At 37.3% G+C, this 21,478-nt stretch overlaps 1 protein-coding gene across 2 annotated transcripts; it reads left to right on the top strand.

Annotated features, from left to right (window-relative positions):
• Positions 1-217: 217 nt before the first annotated feature.
• On the top strand, positions 218-20,460 carry PAX6 (paired box 6). 2 transcript variants are annotated; one of them, XM_072421866.1, is made up of 10 exons: positions 218-398; positions 644-774; positions 1,291-1,506; positions 1,670-1,835; positions 12,752-12,910; positions 13,914-13,996; positions 15,068-15,218; positions 15,915-16,030; positions 18,742-18,892; positions 19,212-20,460. In XM_072421866.1, exons 4-10 carry the CDS (start codon positions 1,721-1,723, stop codon positions 19,295-19,297), a joined length of 861 nt encoding a protein of 286 aa, XP_072277967.1. In that variant the 5' UTR covers positions 218-398; positions 644-774; positions 1,291-1,506; positions 1,670-1,720; the 3' UTR covers positions 19,298-20,460. The 2 variants fall into 2 exon arrangements, with proteins under 2 accessions (XP_072277967.1, XP_072277968.1); XM_072421867.1 differs by lacking the exons at positions 218-398; positions 644-774; positions 18,742-18,892 and having other exon boundaries at positions 1,374-1,506.
• Positions 20,461-21,478: the final 1,018 nt, after the last annotated feature.

The raw sequence follows: 21,478 nt of genomic DNA, 5'->3' as shown, positions 1-21,478 counted from the left end.
GTTTGTGTTGATGGTGTGGGGTGATATATGTATTGCCCCCAGTATTTGCACCCCTCTCCCTGGCTGGGTGGATTTATTTGTCCTGACGCTGCGTTTTTCCCAGGCACAGGACTGTCATGAAGTGACAAGGCTGCCACAAGTACTTGCGCTGATCTTTTCAATTAGCCTCCCATGCATGATGGAGGGCGACTTCCGCCTATTTCCAGAAATTAAGCTCAAACTTGACGTGCAGCGAGCTTTATTTTAAAGACAAATGTCACAAAGACTCATCATACTTTAGCCCTCTTCTATATTTGCCGCTTATTTATTTGCTAAGAAGCCGGCGCTCCTGCAAGACGATTTATCAGCCCTCTGCCAGCTGAGCTGAGCGCATCCTCTCCAGGAAACGCCGCGTCCAGGTTTGGGGGAGCATTTTTTACAGAGGGTTTAGGGGGGACTATTTTTTTCTAATACCCAATAAAAGGATGATATCTACCATGGAACCTGCACTTTATATTTGGACTCTAAGATTCTTCTATTAGTGCCAGGAAACAGAATTTCAAACATTTTTTTTTAACCTAGCGTCAAGGTGCGTTTTAAGCGTTAACGCCCGTTAATACATTTATTGCTCCTATTTTTTTTTAATTTGTTCCTCTCCCTTCAGGTCACAGCGGCGTTAACCAGCTCGGCGGCGTGTTTGTGAACGGCAGACCCTTGCCCGATTCCACCCGGCAGAAGATAGTGGAGCTGGCTCACAGCGGAGCAAGACCGTGCGACATTTCCAGGATCCTGCAGGTGAAAAACGCTGCTTTTAACGCACACTCTCTTTGCTGTGATACCCGTTTGATACCATCACTCCCCCTTCCAGCGTTTATATTCGGCTTTATCAGATAGATTTTTTTCTAAAAATTGATGCAAGGGTAGATTTGCATGTGTTAAACGCGCGTCTGTACTGATTAGCGTTTATCTCTAGCGTTGATCTCCTCTGTACATAGATTTCTATGTTTTTGGCTCTTCCTACTCCCTCCTTGGATCAGGGCTGTAGGTGACCTAGATTCCTCTCTCTGATATGATTTCTGTATATTTTTGGGGGTGATATAGGGTGTGTAGGGCCACAATAATGTCATTTGCAGCCAGACATAAGTTCTCCTGTACCATTCAAGGTATATTTTTGTATTATAGAGCCATGCAGAGGCAAAAGTTCAAGTGCTGGATAGTCAAAACGTAAGCTTGTCATTAATGCCTACTATACAATTGGATTATTGTCGTGAAATTCTTCATAATGTGGTGTGTTGTCGTTGCTCTGTGCAGGTCTCCAACGGCTGTGTGAGTAAGATTTTGGGGCGTTATTACGAGACCGGATCCATCAGGCCCAGAGCCATCGGGGGCAGCAAACCGAGGGTGGCCACCCCAGAAGTGGTTAGCAAAATTGCCCAATATAAGCGGGAGTGCCCCTCCATCTTCGCCTGGGAGATCCGGGACAGGTTGCTGTCTGAAGGCATCTGTACCAACGATAACATCCCTAGTGTAAGTTTAAAGCAGCGTTAGCGCGCGGCAGAATGGCCAGACGCCAGGGGTGGGGGGTTACCCACGTTTAGGTGTGATTGTAAAAAGCTGTATACCATTAGAATAAGTTTTCTGTAATCTGCCAGTGATTGATGACTTGATCTATCGCGATATTTCTCCGCAGGTATCGTCGATAAACCGAGTGCTGCGCAACCTGGCTAGCGAGAAGCAACAGATGGGCGCAGATGGCATGTACGACAAGCTGAGGATGCTGAACGGACAGACGGGCTCCTGGGGGACCCGACCTGGGTGGTACCCGGGGACATCAGTGCCAGGACAGCCTGCGCAGGGTAAATGACGCCTTGGGGGTTCCGCGGGGGAGGGATGACGATTATTTATAATCTATACATATACTGTACATGAGGCTAGAGGATTTATAGGGGGTATTGTCGGGGATTCCGGCGATGGGATTGTCGGGGCATTACTGAGGATGTCTGAACAGCCGACAATACAGTGTGACGTCATGTCGTGACATCATCTTATAGTGGAATGTGCTGGATATAGAGAGAGGACTGGAGATCGATGGAGAGATATGATAGAGAGAGGGGGAATAATGGAGGGAAAGAGAGAAAAAGATGAATAGAGACAGATGGAGTAATATCTATAGATAATAAGAGATAAATAGAGATAACTGGAGATATATAAAGAGAGAAGAGAATAAAAGAAGGATGACAGATATAAGCACTGATAATTGGAGTGATAGGAAGGGACACAGGGATGGAGAATATTACAGAGATATATAAGGAGAGACTGGGGGAGAAATCAATAAATAACAGGATAAATCTGAGATAGAAATCACTGCAGATGTTATACATAGAGAGATACATAGACATAAATATATAATACATGGAGAGAATTAGAGAGAAGGATCCGGAACTGATATATATAATACATTCATAGATAATAGAGAGATAGATGGAGAGATATGTAAGTGGAGATATAAGGAAAGTTATATATCAACACATAAAACATACTTTTGGAGAGATAGATAGCAACAATTGGACATAAAAATGAAAGAAAGAAGAGAAAAAGATATAAATATATATTATAATTGGACCAATAGGAAGAGATAGATTGATAGATATTAATGGAGAGATAGAGAGAGTGTGTAGAGATCAATAAAAGTGGGGAAATAGAGAGGGATGGGTGCACGTATATATATCATTTATTAGATTGATAGATAAAACTGCAGACACAGGAATATATGTATATATGAATAATGAATAGTGATAATAATATATATATATATATATATATATATATGAATAATGGGATAAATAAACAGATATTAATAAATATTTGGAGAGATAGAGTGAAACATACATACATACAGATAAGAGAGGGATAACAGATCGGAAAATAAGAGAGGGATAACGGACAATTTATATATATATATATTGACACAGCTCATTGGAGAAATAAAAGATAGAGTGATAGATAAAGTAGATAGATATAATTGGAGAGATAGCTATACAGAAAAGATAAAATAATTCTGGTCTGGATAAACAGAGAGAGATCCACAGACTGGATGATCCCATTCATATATACAGAGATATATATAAAGTCTGGAGCATATGAGAGATCTATAAAGCCTGGAGCTGATTTACTAAAGCAGTGGTTGATTTGCACTGAATAAAATGAGTGAAGATCAACTTAAATCAGACGAAAGACAAATACCTGTATATTAGTTTATTTTTGCACATGATTAGGTATATAGAGTAAATGCAGCTACAGTGAAGGTTTTTATCTATATTCATGAATTAGTGAGAGATGGAAAGAGAGATCAGTGTAAATATAAATGCATATTCTGGATATTATGATTCCAGATCCCTATAATGCTGAATATGATGAGTGTTATAGATATATGTTGTGCTCAGTATAGATAGATCTTGTTGTGTATAATGATGTATACAATGATTCCTATGGGATATGCTGTCTATGATGAGTCCTATAGATGTATTTTGGGGTCAGTATACATGGATAATGGTGTGCAGTATATTATGTTTCTTGTAGATAAGGATGAATAGAATAATAAATATAGATAATGTTGTATGTATTGATCCCTATAGATATATTCTGCGCTCAGGATATATAGATGATGGTTCTTATCATTTGCCCTATAGATATATGTTATGTTGGGATGACATTGCACTCTGTTTCTGTATATGTATGATGCTGAAGGTTGGATTCCTCAGATCTGAATACTATATCACTGTACTTTATATGATATCTGTTTGTGCATTTGTTTTATATTTGTACAATGATTATGAAGATTGCATGGCTGGCACACTAGACTTTGTATATTGGTCCAGTTCTTTATATTTTACCCCCTCCTCTGCATTGGCCCTGGCAGGGGTAGCAGGGTCAGGTCAGCGGGATACCCCCTATAGGGCAGATGGTTAATTCTATGTAGCGTTTCCCCCAGCATGATGGAAGAAAGTCAGGGAAAGGGACTCAGTCATGACAGTCTTTGTTTAACCCAATCAAGCTGAATATATTGTATATTATTCTGTGTTTATTTAGCCATAGTTGTTTTTATCTGTGATTGGGACCTCGTCAATGTGACATATCTGTGTCGGGGTGTTTCCCAGGGTTGGTGGTAGTTTGGGATAGGCTTCAATGGCTGTATGAGTTTTGTTTTTCATGGATGTACCTGTGCTACAGATAAAGCAGAGTGCTGGCACCACACAGCTTACATTTACACTGGTGGGCTTGCACCTTTATTGTGCTTTTCTCAATGCAGTGTCAGCTCTGCTATTAATATTATCCATATTAATCTGCTACAATCGTGTGCTACTTGTACACCTCCCAAGCATGTTCATTCTCCTTTTTGAGCCCCGTATCTTCTCTGTACCTTGGACAGCTGCCACCGCTGCCCTCCCCAGCTTGTGCCAGAAGGTTGGTGGATAGAGAGGTCCTTATGGCCATATGGTATGGCTGCGGCACAGCAGTAAGTTATAGGACATCTGCAACATTCACATACCTTTCACTGCCTGTGTCTGAGAATGGACAGAGCCCCATCTAATAAACTGATTTGTTTATAATAACCAATACCCCATCAGAGATAACAAAATGTTATTTTAACCCCATTCATTTTTATTGGGTATTTTGGATTTCTCCTTTGGGGTTAATAAATAAAGTGATGCAATGTGCGAATTTGGCTCTGTAGATAGCGGAGTGTCCCATATCAACCAATCAGAATTAACCTTTATTATTTAAGTAATTTTCTGATTGGTTGATTTAGTATATTGCAATGGTGGTGAGAAGAGGACAGTGTCTCCTCCAGGAAACATTTATTTTAAAGTATCCATATGGTGTATAGAAGACAATGGAAGGGGAATCTAATGAACCCCCAGAATCCCCTATATAGGGCTGTTACTGTCCCCAGCCCCCAATGGTCCCTTATTCATTAATACAAGGTGCAGGACACAACCTGCTTTTTGTGTGCCGTCTAGAAGTGTCTGCCCAATGTCCTCCACAATGGATGTTTCTGTCACACAGAAGAATTTGTTATGGGAACAGTCCTGTCGCTATGTAATTGCTCATTAGAGATCGTTTTGTTTCTCATTAAGGAGACATGAATAAGCGTCTAGTTGGAGGGGCAAGCTGTGGAAATGTTTCACAGGAGACCCTTGGACACGATATGGTCCTGCTTGCCAATTAGAAAGACAATATAAGAAGGGGGTCTAAGATGGGAAAGTGGGGCTGTGATCACCGATGATCCTTATACTGGTTGTCAGCCCCAGAAGGGCTCGTCCGGGCCCTCTCATACAAAAGATGGCCCTGGGTCATTGGATACGTTTTTATATGAATATACTGCACTTCTACAGGCTAGGAAATATCATCATTTACATGTCTGGAGGCAAAGAGCATAGCAAGACAAATATTATGGATATGTATAGAGATATAGCCTGGACCTTTATTAGGGAAGGAAAATCCCACTTTGTATTTACATTTACAGATTCATTGACATCATTCCTATAGCACTGCTTGTTTGATTTATGTGCTCCCATAGTACATAAGAAAATAATAACGTTTCATAATAATAATAAAATAATCTAATGCAGTACAATAGTGAGAAGGGAATAGGGGCTTTCTGATGAAGCCTTGTTTATCACATAGAAAACAAATAGAAATCTAAATAATAAATAATAATATAAATAATAATAATAGAAATATAGAAAAAATATAAATAAATAATACAGAGACAGGAAAAATAAAAACAATGAGAACTGATGGCTCTAAAAGTTTAGCATTCTGGGACTTCCAGTGCCCCTGTGGGCAGACAAAGACTGGCCAAACAGAATTCACACAGCTACAAACCATAGATAGAAGAATATATATATATTTAGATTTGTCTAATTTCATGGGTACTATAAATCCAAAAAAATGCATATATATATATATATATATATATATATAAAGGCATTGAAAAGTAAAAAATGTTAAAATGGCATTTTTTGGATTTATAGTACCCCTGAAATTAGACAGAGGTTGTCTGCAAGCAAATAAAAAGTATCTATCTGATATTATCATTTCTTATATTTTCAGCCCATTTATACATTTCAGCTAAATAACTAATAATGAATTTGCTTTTCACATGACTGAATAGTTGAAGTGAACTTTTGCACATTTTTGGTTTAAAGATTTCCAGCTTCTTTAGTAAATTCATGATTGCAGTGCATTATTCTGCATCAATGCTGCTCTCCATGACACTTTGGTCATTCATTGCCCATACACACCGCCATGGCCTATGCACCCTGCATATTTCTGGCCCATCCCCAGTTACATAAAGTGGCAGTAATATACAGCCTGAGCGCCAGGCATTGATTAGAACTTGTATCTCTTAGAAGATCCATGCTTCTTTACACTTCCCCTCAGTCCCCTCTCCCTCTCTCTGCTCCTTAATGTGCTTTCCTTGCTTGGGGATGTTGCCATTTCATAAGAGCCCATTACCCAGAAAGCATAAGGCAGGGTGAGGTCTCAGAGGGCTACAAATATGTTCCCAATATTAGCAACACCATGAAACAGTGAATGTAATAATAGACACACAGAAGGCTTGACGGAACAAATAAAAAAAAGAGAGAGAGAGCCATGGCGGTCCTGGAGAAAATTCTCCAGCGATTTAGTGGTTTTAAGGATCACTGAGACACTTTTCTCCTTCTCTCTTTTTCTTGCTCATAAGTCTAAAGCTCTCTATAGGATTTAGACATTTTCTCTTTTCAACAGATGCTCCTATGTTTTGATCCCGGCTCTAGAGCTGAAAGGTGCCTGGATCGGTTTTTGCTATCTTATTTTGCTGGTTTTCCGCCTCACTGATTAAGACACTAAGAAACTCAGGAATGATTCTAATTTCCCAGAGCCCCCTATTTCCCCCCCTTCTCTCTTCCAAGAAACAAATCCCATACACCGCGTCAGATGGTCTAGCTGTAGGATAATGGGACACACATTCACTCTCCCTTCTTTATGGATTAGGTCCTGTAAGGTGGAGCGGCCCTATTCACTGGCTCCTTTTTAGGGCTTTCTAAATAGACCTTAAAGAAGATATCTTAATTGAGTGTCACTTTTTTATTATATGTAACTCAATATCAGAAGGCAGCGCACTGGAGGTATTTGAAGCTGAGGGAGCTGCTAGGTGTGAGCTGCTGGGTAAGCTGGCTCCTTCTTTACACATTCCCAGAGATGGAAGGGGTGGGGGGCGCTTTCTAGTCTCTGGATTTAAAATTATACACGGCTAACGTTTTTAACCCCGGTTAAGGCCTCTCAAAAGAGCGTTTAAAGCTTTTTTTTGGAGGGGAGAGCCAACACACAAGGCATGGCCATACAAAAACACTTGAACTCTTACGGAGCAGCAGAAGATACGGCCACATAAAGTATACAATGCTATAAGAAACTATTTCATATACCTGTGCCACTGTCTGCATTCTTCTGTCATTTGCAACCCCTATTTAATGTACAGCGCTGCTTAATATGTTGGCGCTATATAAATCCTGTTTAATAATATTATAAAAAATAATACAATACACATATAGAAAATAATCTTGGGGGGAGCTTTGCTGATCAGAGCATGCAGCCAAAGCACGCTGAGCAGTAGTGATAATGGAAAAAAAGATATATATATATATATATATATATAAAGATAATATATAAAAGTTATAAAAAGGTATAAAATTATATCAAAGAGAAATATATATTATTTATTCATTTTTCCATACCTATTATTACACTGACACAAACATTTCATAAATCTGTCACAAACATAACTATAATATACAATAACATATACAAGTTGCCTTTAGTTAAAAACATGTTCAAGCATTCAAGACATTCTGAGAATTAGGTCGCAGAATATGAAACATCTTAACTTTTCCTGAAAAGTTAACTTTGGCCTAACCCCCAAAGAGCTCAGTTGGTTCTTCACTTAGCTTTAGGGAGGCTCAGGAGGTGGGGAGGGGGAGAGAGGAAACTTGGATTTAACTTCAGCTGACACTTTCAGGTTGGTTTAGTAAAGACAAGGAGAATGTTCACTTAGCTTAGTGAATAAGGTTCACTTTAAGCAACCAAAAATGTGCCAGTGAAAATGGTGATTTTTGATTTTCTGAACAGGATTTGGTACATGTGACCACCCTTCCTAATAACATTCACTTTGCTTATTGAACAGCCTCTTTTCTTTTAGTAAAAAAGAATCATTGTCATCCGTGGCTTTAGAGTGATATTGCTTGATTTCTGCCAGGGCTGTCGTGATGTGCCAGAATTTTACTAATGCTACTTTCAGGATTGGACAGTTTTGGATGTGTGAGGTTACAACCATTGTGACAGGTTCTCTTAAAATGAAATAGATATAGTGACCCGTTCTTCATTACTAAGTGCTAGGATAGAAAGTATTATAGGTGAAAAATATTTCCAACTACAAACCTTACATGTGAGATATATAGCATATGACCCATAGGCTTACATTATCTGATATTTACTTCTGTTGGAGTTGTGTTTGTATATTTGGGGGATGTTGCATTGGCAGTACAATACTGACAGGGAGAATCGGTTTCTCCCAGCAACCAATCAGATATAACCTTTCATGTGTTTAGTGTAGTCCGAACAATAAAAGACGATTGCTGGTTTAAATTTTGTTTTATAGAAAGCAGGTGTATGTGCTCAGAGACAGCCTAAGAATGATCGTATGCTTTTGGCACAATGTGACCTATGGTGGAGCCTCCTAACCAAACAAAATCTCTGGGGAGAAATCCATAAGCTTCAATCTTTTAAAATCAGCTGATAATTATGGTTAACCCAAAACAAAACTGATGCCAATTGTACCTGAACATTGCCTAAGCTGAGATCTTTCATCATTTATCATAGTGATAATGATTGATCTTAATGAGCTCACCCCAAACCCAATATATGTATTCTTTATTATCATGATCGCAATGTGAACACAACTGTATGCAAACAGGTGCACAGTATAATTCCCAACTGGTCCCATTCTGTTGATTGGAAGTGGTTGGCCTACATTCTGCCGTAATAATTTCCAGCTGTATTTTCAATATGACAAGTACCAGTGTTCCCTACCATCACTCATAGCTTCCTTTGCTTCCTAATTGCCAGGATTTATAGTCCCACTAAGACTTTCAATGGACTTTCTGCTTCTCTAGAATATTTGGCATCCATTACCAAAGTAATATATCTACTGGTTAACAAAGAGTACAGGATGATGGTAGTTCTTCATATAGAGGAACATATCTCTGCCCATGAACTATAAATATGAAATTGTTGATGGCTGGGGTATATTGTAAATTTAATTGGTTAAGTTAGACCAATGTTTCTCAAATTTGTTAACATGGCGGGCACCATTCAAATAACTCTCAGGGAATCCCTGCTATAATTACTATACCAAAAACTCGCAGTACAATAGTGTGGTGGGCAATGAGAAAATTATTCTTACATTGCTGGCCTTTGGGAAGAATGTTAACCTTACAAAAAGCTAAAAAGATAATTGTGGTTCCCCTAATCTAACTAAGGGGTACAAATTGCTCAAGGAACCCCTAGCAAACCCTGGTTGAGAAACATTGGCTTAGGGCAGGGGTGCCCACAACTTTTTGGGCTTGCGAGCTACTTTTAAAATGACCAAGTCAAAATGATCTACCAACAATAAAAACTTGGACTTAATAAATCCTGTGTGTGGTAGAGTTTATTTTGAAAGGCAGAGACGATCTATTCGGATTGCCTTTGAGATCTACCGGTAGATCGCAATCCACCTTTTGGGCACCCCTGGCTTAGAGTATAGAACGATGGCAGTTCTTGGTATACATGCACAGATTTCCCCCCATGTGTATCAAACCGTTGATCGCCGGAAACATTGTAATTTTTCCGACTTTCTGTTGACTTTTTGATGCAGTTCCCGCACTCTAAAGGAAACATTTTATTTCCTAATGGAGAAAAGGGAATGTGTGTGTTGACAGATCACAAAGGTTCTCCGACGTGCTGGAAAAAGTGCATGGGATACCCAACCAGCAGCAAACACTCAATAAATTAGTATCGGAACACTTCAGAAGCCACCGAGCAGATTTGATGAGTAAATAGAAGGACACTTGTGTGTTAACGTGTGAGCTGGAGCTTAGCTAAGCTCCACTAAGTACTTTTTTACCCCCTTTTCTACTGCTGAGTAAATAGCTGCAGTGTATGGACTTATCCCATTGACTCATTTAGGTATTTTTTTCTCCTTTGGTCCTATAGAAAGTTTAGGAAAGAAAAAAGTCCTATATAGCTTTGAGTAGCACAGCCCCAAGGACAGTGATTAATGATGCTCGAGCGTAAAGGTTAACATACTTGCCTGAACAGTCTGTTGACTGGACCCCTTGTGATACAATGTGGATGACTGCGAAATTCAAGAGAATCCCTTTGTTCTGCATCCTGATTGTGTCCTGAAAATTCTACCCACGGAAGTTTGCCAATCCCCCTGGCCCGAGTGTTTAATAGTTTCTCTTACTCCACCGCCATTGTGCACTGCTGAAAGGCAGCCCCCCTCCTATTCAAGTGTTGGTGGTCATCTCAATAGGTCTACAAACGTCCATATGGTCCGAACTGTAGTTGAATCTGATGATTTAAATGGAAGAGAATGTTGGGGTTTTAAAACATTTCGACGTGTTTGAAAAGAAGCCACCGGATTCTGTCACAATTCTATTAACCCTTTCAGGGCACCACTATTGTGCTCAGATATTCCTCTGATCTTAATTCCCACAATATTTTAATTGCAGAAAGTGGAAGACTCTTTTGGAATGAGCAGATCAGCAGTTTTTTTTGGGCTGCTCTAAGTGAAAAGTCAGCAATCTATGGTATTGTGATTGCAAAGAAAAAAAAAAGTATCTATGCATTTTTTCCATTAAAACTAAAAGGGAATTTATGGCAGATCTAGGTTAAACAAAAATGTGAATGCTGTCCACTCTGCAAAAGGTTGCTTGGTAATGTGACGACTTCAGTCTTTAGAGTTTGGAGGCCACTCATAAGTTTTAAAAGCTGAGCTGCAAAGATTTCCCGGCATTGTGGAAAATTTCTGAGATTTTGTGCTACAGATCCCTATCCCTGTATAATATTCATCATTGCTTGCCATTACCCATGAAAAAACTTCCCGCATGAAACAAAAACACCAGAATTAGCATATAGGTCATTTCTGGCCCAAGAAATTTAAGAAATTAAATATTTGCAAAATACAACAAAAATAATTATATTCTGACCTATGTATAAATCATTTGGAAACTTCATTTTTTGGGAATTCTAGGCCCAGATTTTTAAATTCCACTCTCCTACTGCTATATTTAAACCTAGATCGAAAGGTCGGTAAGCTTTTAAATAGTGAAATGGCTTGTTGAAAGCCAAAATACCTAATTTTTTATAAAACTGATAAATTTATTAAAAAAAAGGTGTGGCTTGTATTTTAAATATTGGTATTGTGCTACACTAATTCTGCTGATTATTTTTTCCAAATTCAAAGTTGCAGAATTTTTAATATGGGAAATAAAAAAAAAAAAAGCTGAATTGGAACTTTCAGAAAAATGTTATAATTAGATTGAATTGATGATTAAAAAATACAAAGAAAAAAATGATAATTTTGAACCTTTCTACTTGAGTTCCGATAAGACAAAGAAAAGTAAAATAACTAGGATCACCATGATTTAGTGTTTTTTGGTTGTTCGGAGAGTTGGCCAATGTTGTGTCTTTTGCCATGATTGAATATTCCGTTCTAGATTCCCTTAAACTCGTTAATTCCAATCATTGCAGGTGTGACAATGAATTAATTTAATTGGCACAATAAAGTCATATGCTTATTATACAGAAGCTGAAGTTCCGCAGGTTCGTCAAGTTACTAAAGTCACTACATTATCTTCTAAAATGATATGCTAATTTATTATTATTATTTTTTTTTTTTTTAAGAAATCATACTTTTCCCCTCGTACGCCATATTACAAAGAATGGACAGTCCCTTTATCTAAATATAAAATTCCATTTTCTGCAATTACAGGCTGTTCTTGCTGATGATATAATTACAACTGTTCGCTGTAATAGGTGTCAGGGAATTGCACACTCGTACAATGGTTGAATAAAATTGTAGAACAATGCGCTCACTTCTAAATTCAGAACCTTAAACATGAAATTGACTGTAGGGAATTCAAATCGAAAATCTAGATAAATATTTCTTTTAGGAGATTACAAGCTTGGCTTGAGTTCTTAATCACATTTTCTGCAAACCTATCAACATTTAATTGATTGCAATGGCTCACAGCAGATAATCTCAAGAGGACCATTAACACTTTTCGGTATAATTGTTAAGTAGATATTTAATATCTTTGTTATATATATATTTTTTTAATTGTCGCGAGTTTAGGATTTGTTTGCTTTAAGTTTGTGTAAATATTTTGGGTATTTGAAATTTAGCTCAAAAGTTTGTGGATGGATTTTATTGGTCTTTATCTATCTATCTATCTATCTATCTATCTATCTATCTATCTATCTATCTATCTATCTATCTATCTATCCATACTTTTCTCTCTCTCCATATATATATATATATACATACATACATATATATAAAATCATCTATTATGATAATCTAATTTAGTCCATTAAAGAATTCTTACATTTTTGGGACATGTCTAAGTTGCCAATAAATATTGCTCATGATAAGTTGGATCTAATATGTCTTGTCTCATTGTAGATGGCTGTCCGCAGCAAGAAGGTGGGGGAGAAAATACAAACTCCATCAGTTCTAATGGGGAAGATTCTGATGAGGCACAAATGAGGCTCCAGTTGAAACGAAAACTTCAGAGGAACAGAACATCATTCACCCAAGAACAAATAGAAGCACTAGAAAAAGGTACGGTTGGCTGCAATAAATGGATTGTGATGTGTCAAGTCAGATCAATACATCACCATCAGTGGATGTAAACCCGATTAGTAAAATACAATATTAGCAATATCTTATTTAAATCTGCAGCCTTTAATAAAACATTACTTGTCTTGTTCAGACACTTCTTGTATTATTAATATAATTAATAAACAGGATTTATATAACACCAACATATTACACAGCGCTGTACATTAAATAGGGGTTACAAATAGGAGACAAATACAGACAGTGAGAAGGAGAGGACCCTGTCCAGTATAGGGTGGAAACGCTGTATCTTTGAGCTTGAGTAAATAAAGCTCGCCAAGACTGGAGAATATAGACTACGTGGGTGATCGCAAACCTGAAATGGATCTGATTCCGGATTAAAAAAAAAAAAAAAAAGAGCCAGTTAATAGCCATTATTTGTAAGAATTACATTTCACTTGGGTAATCTAGCAAACCTAAAATGGATCTGGTCTGGGATTAAAGAAATATGCCAACCAATAGAAAATGTTTTTAAAGAAATCTGTTTCAGGTTTGATGGATCACCAGGTTCTCCTATGATAGTCTATCCTGTCCAGTATTAGAGAGCTTCAATAAATCAGTTCCTCTGCATTGTTGCCCTAAAACATAGACTTGTAATGGAGAGTATCAAAATGTAGGCATGGTCACTGGAGTATAAGTAGATAGTCAGAAGATCTGAGATGCAATATAAGGATTACAAAAAGTACTTGTTTGTAATAAACTACGCTTTAGCAACTTAACATCTTTTAATTTACAGTTTACGTCTACGTTAAATAGGCGGTTAGGCCAACTCTTCCTTAAGCAACGCCACCCAACACAGCCTACTCGCTCATCAGAACCCTTTCAGTTTAGAGAACGATATGAACAGAGGCCAGGACAGCTCAGCCTCTAATTGGAAATGTTTAACATTTTGATCATGAAAACTGTGCGCTCTTCTTAACCAACCTGTTCATTTGTGTGCTTGCAGAATTCGAGCGAACCCATTATCCCGATGTGTTTGCCAGAGAAAGATTAGCTGCCAAAATAGACTTGCCAGAAGCTAGAATACAGGTAACGGTTACTATGTAATTATATTGCATGTCTGACCCCGCTTTAACGCCTGCACCACTTATCTTCAAGCACAACAGTCATCTCGATGGGAGATATTTATAGGTTTCATCTTGTGTTTGCTAAGGAGAAAAGTCCTTCCAGTACACAAACAAATTTTGTTTTGATTCTGGAACTTGGTGGAACTCAAGTGCTGCACATTGGTTTAATGGCTTGGCATGCAAGGGATTGAATATTAGACATTTTATGGCTTGGCAATTTGTGTTTTACATACCCAGTTGAAAGCATTTCTCCTATGTCTGTTGGATATGAGCAAGAAATACCTGTTGACTATGCCAATAATTCAATTAACTTCTTCTGTACTCTGCCTGTGCCGAACCTAAATCTCAAATATGGTTTAGGAGTGGCCCAGCTATAAAGTATAGAACATCTCCCCATTATGGAATTCGTTCATAGATGCAGAATAATGAATGAGCATTGTCACTACTAGAGGTGTCTTACCGGCAAGATCGGGTAATATAAAAAAGAAAACGAATGCAGCCACCACATCTAAGCACTGCATATAATACATGTTACGTATTGTTACGTGTTGTTTAGTTTATATACGCTTTAAAATTATAACTGTTTTATGTATCATAGATTTTGCCCTTTTTACATATTTATGTGACCTTCATTAATCCCCTTTTTAGAGTATTTTTACCGTAATTGCCTTCTGTAGAGCAAATATAATGATAATACACATTCTATTATCAGTATATGCCGTACTATAAGAGCCCAATTGCTTCACTGCTTTAATAGATCAGCTTCTGTGCATCTGAACTAGACACTGGCCATCAAAATCTATGTTTGGTTCCTCCATTGTGTTTGGAGTGCCATTGGTGTTTGATATGTGATTCATGTCATAAATAAATGTGTCATATAAATATATAGAAGCAATATTGGGTGTAAGGCATATTAGCATGGCAGAAAATATGCCAAAATACAGATAGACTTATGTAAAGAAGGTTGCTTTGGTTGTGTTCAGGAAGAGTTGGCTCAGTTCTCATCTCAACGTTTTGCCTTTCTGTTCCTTAGGTATGGTTTTCTAATCGGCGAGCAAAATGGAGAAGAGAAGAAAAGTTGCGGAATCAGAGGAGGCAAGCCAGCAACACACCCAGTCACATCCCTATTAGCAGTAGTTTCAGCACTAGTGTCTACCAACCAATACCACAACCCACCACACCAGGTAAGCATGAGCAAAGGGGCATGAGGACAACCTTCTCATAGAACTGAAACTGTAAGAAAGACAAGTGAAATACATTTGGTAAATATTATTAATTAGATGTTTAGTATCTTTGGAGATCATTGAAGACCATCCATCCTTTAAAGTGGAAAAGGCTGGTGTTAACCACCGTCACCACCATTCCATGCTCCACGGACACTACCTTCTCCTGCTTGCAGAAGGGGTATAACCCAAAGGAACATAACCCAATATTATACCAGGTGCTCAGTCCCAAAGAGGGGAGCACACCTTTGTAGCTTGAGGTCATCAGTCAAGACAGAGGTGCTTAGGATGGTCCCATTGCCACCAGTCGTAGAGTATAATAAAACCACTCTAACCACTGTAGTTTTGGTTGATGTATTTGATGATCTGATATTTAAATATCCATCTGCCCATTGAGAAAAGTACTGTACTCATTGCAATGGGCGGTATCTAATCAAAGATGGTCTACAGTTGAGCGCTCAACATTGTAACACAGCACACCCACATCAAGTTAAACTGTAACTTCTCCCAGTTGGAACAGTAAATATCATGCTTAATAGAAATAGATAGCCAATAAATAAAATACAAAGTTATTTCATGTGAAGATGACCATTAACAGGTACATAGATCATTCAATGGATCCATATTACAACCTGTCTTCTTTCTTTCTTGCCCCAGTGTCCTCATTCACATCAAGTTCTATGTTGGGAAGAACGGACACAGCACTTACAAACACATACAGTGCGTTGCCACCAATGCCTAGTTTTACCATGGCAAACAATCTGCCTATGCAAGTGAGTATAGACGTGTGTTTTATGTATATGTTTCATGTTAACAGTCCAGTTTATAAAATTAGCACCTAATATGATCATGTCAGATGGTCCTTATGTTGAAAATGTCTATTATATATGTATGCATAATGGTCTATATAGAAAACCCTAAATATTTATACTAGTTTATATATTTTTTTATTATTATTTAACATATCCACAATTATTAGAGGAATTCACATACTAACAGAACACAACTGGATAATATATTTCCTGAAGAACATGGGAGCAAGAATCATATTATATATTATTAGATTATGGAGCAATCATCATTTGATACATTGTAGCGGCACGGTACACATTCATGCAACAGTTTCTGATTGGTTGTCATTGGCTTTTGCACGCTAAGGCGCTATGGTATTAAAAAAATCCCCATTCGTGATGCCAATAGATTACATGAGACATGGCTGTCAGTGCCTAGACAAAAATAAATGCCACTATAAATGTCCTCAGTGACTCATTTCCAGACCGGTATTTATCATTTCTGCCGCTCTGTGCTATTATGACTGATTACAGTTTATGTAAATAACAATGCACTTCTCATATTTATTCTGCTCTGTCCATCCCTCCCCCAACAACCAAATCCAACCAAAATGTATTTTGCTAATTTATTATATCTCTAATATATTGGCTAAGCAATGGGGTTGATCTTTTAAGGAGCAAGAAGCTCTAAAAAAACAGGATTTTTGCTTATATGTGATTGGATGAAGTCATCAGAGCTTCCCCCTCTATTCTAAGTGAACAGACTAAACTCTTTTAGTAAATGAACCTTAATGCCTATGGTAACCAATCAGGAAATTCCTAACATTTTACAATACAAAAATGACAGCGGGCAGCCACAAAGAGGCGGAATGCCCAATTTGCCAAAAAAATAGGTTAGGGAGGAGAGCCTGGTAACGATTGGCTCTTCTTATATCACAAAGCTCTCTACTCCATTGAGCAAAATAAACTCAGTGGGGATCTGGCTACACATTGCGGTCCAAATTTTATAAACAAGATGGGCCATGTGGTGCAAAAATGCATAAGAGAGGGCATATAGTGATATCCTACGGTATTATATATACATTTTTGCAGATTATTCCATAAAGGGACTCACAGAGCCACACAGACAGTACATTGTTTTGAATGAGTCAGTAGAGGCTGATCTACGAGATGAGAATGTTCACTCAATATATTGAGCCAATGTTCATTGTAATCTTCCAATCATGTTAAAAGCAAAGTCCTGCTCCCAATCATATGAAGATGAAAGAATTTGCTTTTCACACAATTGGATAATTACAATTGGACTTCTTTAGTAAACCAGCCCAATAGACTTTGAGAGGGAGCGGTAAAGCCCAATTGTGGTGTACAACTGCAGAAATCTCAGTATATCCTGCTACAGAATCACATGGTATAAAAAGAAAAAAGGTTCTAAAAACATTAACATATTAGTAAGTCTATATTAAACTGATATATATCTTAATATATCTTAAAAAAAATATAAAGACTATACATTCGCTTAAGAAGTGTTTACAGAGTACAACACACTTAGACACAAGCAGGCACGGTAAAAAAGCCAATTACAATTTGGTTTCTGAAACAGCATCTCCATGGGGCGCCGAAACAGAGTATGCAAGTACAAGCTTCCTATATATTCAATCTTAGGCACAGTGTATGGGTGAGGGTCACCCAGGCATCCCTTTTTGGTCTGTAGCGGAGGTGTCTCTAAATTCTAGCTTGCTGTACAATGAGCCTGATATATTAAAACTCTCCAAGACTGGAGAAAATAGACTATCGTGGGAGAACCAGGGTGATCCAAGCTTGAAATAATTTTCTACATGATTTGTAAGTAATCCATTCCAGGTGTGCCGGATCACCCTTGTTCTCCCATGATAGCCTATTTTCTCCAGTTTTGGAAAGCTTTATTAAATCAGGCCCATTATGTACAAGGTTCACTTCTCCCTCCCTGGAAGCAAAGCTTTGTGCTGGCTCCTAATGGTGTGTCCATTGGCATACCTCTTCTGTTTCATTGACATAAATCTGGCAGTAACAGGTTGACTGATAAAGCATTTTAAGAAATTTCCCCTAATTATTCCATTGTGAAATACAGGTGTTTACCATGTTCAAAATAACAAAGTTTTGTGTTTTAATTATGAAAAATGTATCTACAGACTACCTATCCAAGCTGCAAATTTCTCTTCTTTTGGCATACGTTGTTATCACAGGTGTAAGTTGTCTCTTAAACAAGCAACACAATGGCGTATTGGTAAATTATTTTATAAGCCAGATATGTAGCAGCAGAGAACAAATTGCACCTGTGCCAAGTAACAACCTTACATTTCAAAAATGCAGCTGGGTGTAGGAAACCATTCCAATTCTTTCATTTTTTCAGTCTTAGTCTGCATATGTTCTGTATTAGGAATTATTAGAGACTTCTGCATCACTGTACAACTTTCTGAGCCCCCATATTGCTTCTTCACTATGGGAGACAAAGCAAAGCTGCAGAGGTTACACATGGCTCATCAACATAACAATAGCCAATGTAGGTCAGTGTCACAGAAACACACACAAACACACACATTGTAGGTTTTTTTATTTTTCCACTGGGCAGATGATGGATACAGGAGGTGCAGTGATTGTATTTAAACATCACAAATAGCACTGAGCAGTAATTTTGCTTTTCTTTCTTCTTCCAGCCCCCTGTACCCAGCCAGACTTCCTCCTACTCATGCATGTTGCCCACAAGTCCATCTGTGAATGGGCGGAGCTATGATACATACACACCTCCCCACATGCAGACACACATGAACAGCCAGCCAATGGGCACCTCTGGTACAACCTCTACAGGTAGGCATGCCATTATTTTCCACCCTCTCTCCGCCACTCCCCCAAACACAACCACTTCCGAACGGGATAGTACCACATTAACACACAACTCAGTGTCTGCACCCATACAGTCCGTTATAGATCAGCGATATCTAAAATAATAACACACAGCAAAAAAAAAAAAGAAACGGTCTACTCAATGCATGCCTAATAAAGTATTGCATCCTATTTAGAACAGTTCCTACAAATACCCTAACGGCACAAAGTTGCATGTGTTCTGTATTGTGATCAAATTGTGTAAAATAATAACACGTGCATATTTTTTTCTTTATTTTTCTAGGTCTCATTTCCCCTGGAGTGTCAGTCCCAGTACAAGTACCCGGGAATGAACCTGACATGTCTCAGTACTGGCCAAGATTACAGTAAAAACCGTGTTAATTTAACCAATGACTTTATGGAGAACAGTTGGATGTTCAGCAGTATTTTATAAAAATCCAGGACTGGCTTGGAAAAAAAAAATAATAATAAAAAAAAAGATTTCAAAAGACTTTTCTGGACAGCGACTGCATACCGATAATATTGGGAAAGACTGTACAAAAGACATTTGCACACTGAAAGCGGTATCTATATCAGTTGGATCAAACCTTCATTTTGATATCCAAACTTTTATCCATTTGATGTACTCTTTGTAAACTGACTCTGTTATGTGATATTGAACAGAACAACGCAGGCGGGTAGCCCGGATCTGCTCTCTGTTGATCATTATTTTTTATTTTGTTTGTTTTTATTGGAAGCCATGATCAAGCCACGAATTTAAAGAGTTTTTTTTTATCAAGATATATATCGTCCCTTGATTTTGTCCATCCTTGGACCAATTTTCCTCATTTTTGTATCAACTTCCCGTGGGCCAGTTGCCGGATAAAAAATAAAATATATAAATCCTTCACCCCCCCTTCCCAGTTTCCTGTTTGGTAATCCCCAAAGGTTGATGTTTATCGTTCCAAAAGTTTTAAAAAAATGGAAAAAAAGAAAAACTGAAGAGAGACGTTTGGTAGATGAAAGGTAGATGATATCTTCGATATAATCCAATTTGTTTTATGTCGAAATGTATGTTTTTGTCTTCCCTAGAAATCTCCCAGAATGATTTCTATAATAAAGTTAATTTCATTTATATTTGATGAGGATACTGTATAGATGTTTTATACACGTTTTCATGCATCATGAGTTCTTTTATTTCTCTTGAAAAAGCAGGTCATCTCATTGTTCCTAGATAGAGTGTACGAAATGTTCACAGTCCCAACATCCTTGTGCATATAGATCATTCCTTATACTGATTAAAAGTGCTTGCAAGAGTTTTCAATTTAAGTGTTTTTCAAGTTGTTCACAAAAATACATATCAGAATTAACCATTGTTGATTGTACAAAACCATACCAAAGCCTTTGTATTTCCTTTGTTATACTATTTCATTTAAAACCTTTTAGCGTGGTGTTGCAAATTTTTGTTAACAGTCTTGGACGTTAAGTCCGTCTTCTTTTTTTTTGTTTCAATTGTAATTTATTTTTAAATAAATTAGGGCAACTGAAAAAGACTGTGCCGTGCAGATGTCAAACTACAGGCTACAATTATTTTCATGACTTATTGCTGAAAGGGCAATTTGCTCTGGGTATTGCCAACTTATTCAACACCATATAAATAATGGTCTATTTTGAAACTACATACTAGAACACATTTACAATCTATGAAAAAAGTTCAGCTGAAAATAATTTGAAAAATTAGGCAAAATTATCACAAAGTTGGTCAAGCAACAACATTTAAACTGTAAACAAATAAAACTGAATTGAAAGAACATAAATTTATAAAAAAAACAAAAAACAAAAAAAGCCTAAACCAAAACATGGAATCATAAAAATGTAAAGACTTTAAAACTGTGTGAACCATTTTATTTAGAACTAAAAAATGTAAATATGGCGCCTGAAAACAAGGATTCAGTTTTGAAAAATTTCATTCCGCAACAATCTATTACCTGTCTCGGTCTGTGAAGCTTTAGATATTCTATAATTTGTGCCCAATGTGTTTTTTTCCAATCATGTTGTTGCCTTGGCAGAATCCAAGGGACAGCTGTGTCTATAGAACGCTCGTCTAAATATTTATTCTGAAGCCTTTTTTTTTTTTATTATGCTAGCCTGACCTTCAGCACTAAACTTGGATTGGCTTTGATCACGATTGCTAAAGGTTTTGCAAATATAATGAATGATCAAACCACCTGATCTAATTCCAGATTTTATAAGACTGTTTATGTTTAGACTGCGTGGTTCCATATAATAATAATAATAATATTAATAATAATGCAATATTAACGACATCACAATTAATATTGAAAAATATTATATAAACTAATACAAATGTCTTGTAAGTTCCTACAGGTCAATGAAATGTCACTAAAGTCTTACAGTTCCATGTAAAATTGTTTTCACAATTTTTTTAAGTTTTATATGTTTTCCAGTTTTATTCTTTTTTGAAAATATATGAATCCTGGGTAAAAGTTGTGTAAAAATATTGATAATGGAAACCTTAGTGTTATACCCTTTAAAATGTTCTCATGTTGA

The sequence above is a fragment of the Pyxicephalus adspersus genome, chromosome 9 (assembly GCF_032062135.1).
Source record: "Pyxicephalus adspersus chromosome 9, UCB_Pads_2.0, whole genome shotgun sequence".
NCBI classification, from domain to species: Eukaryota; Metazoa; Chordata; class Amphibia; order Anura; family Pyxicephalidae; genus Pyxicephalus; species Pyxicephalus adspersus.
This window is presented reverse-complemented; position numbering and strand designations above follow the sequence as displayed.

Coding starts and splice junctions, on each gene's coding strand:
- PAX6 (XM_072421866.1), top strand. CDS start 1,721: ATGGGCGCAGATGGCATGTACGACAAGCTGAGGATGCTGAACGGACAG. Junction 13,997..15,067: donor TGCCAGAAGCTAGAATACAG/GTAACGGTTACT, acceptor TCTGTTCCTTAG/GTATGGTTTTCTAATCGGCG. Junction 16,031..18,741: donor CAAACAATCTGCCTATGCAA/GTGAGTATAGAC, acceptor TTCTTCTTCCAG/CCCCCTGTACCCAGCCAGAC.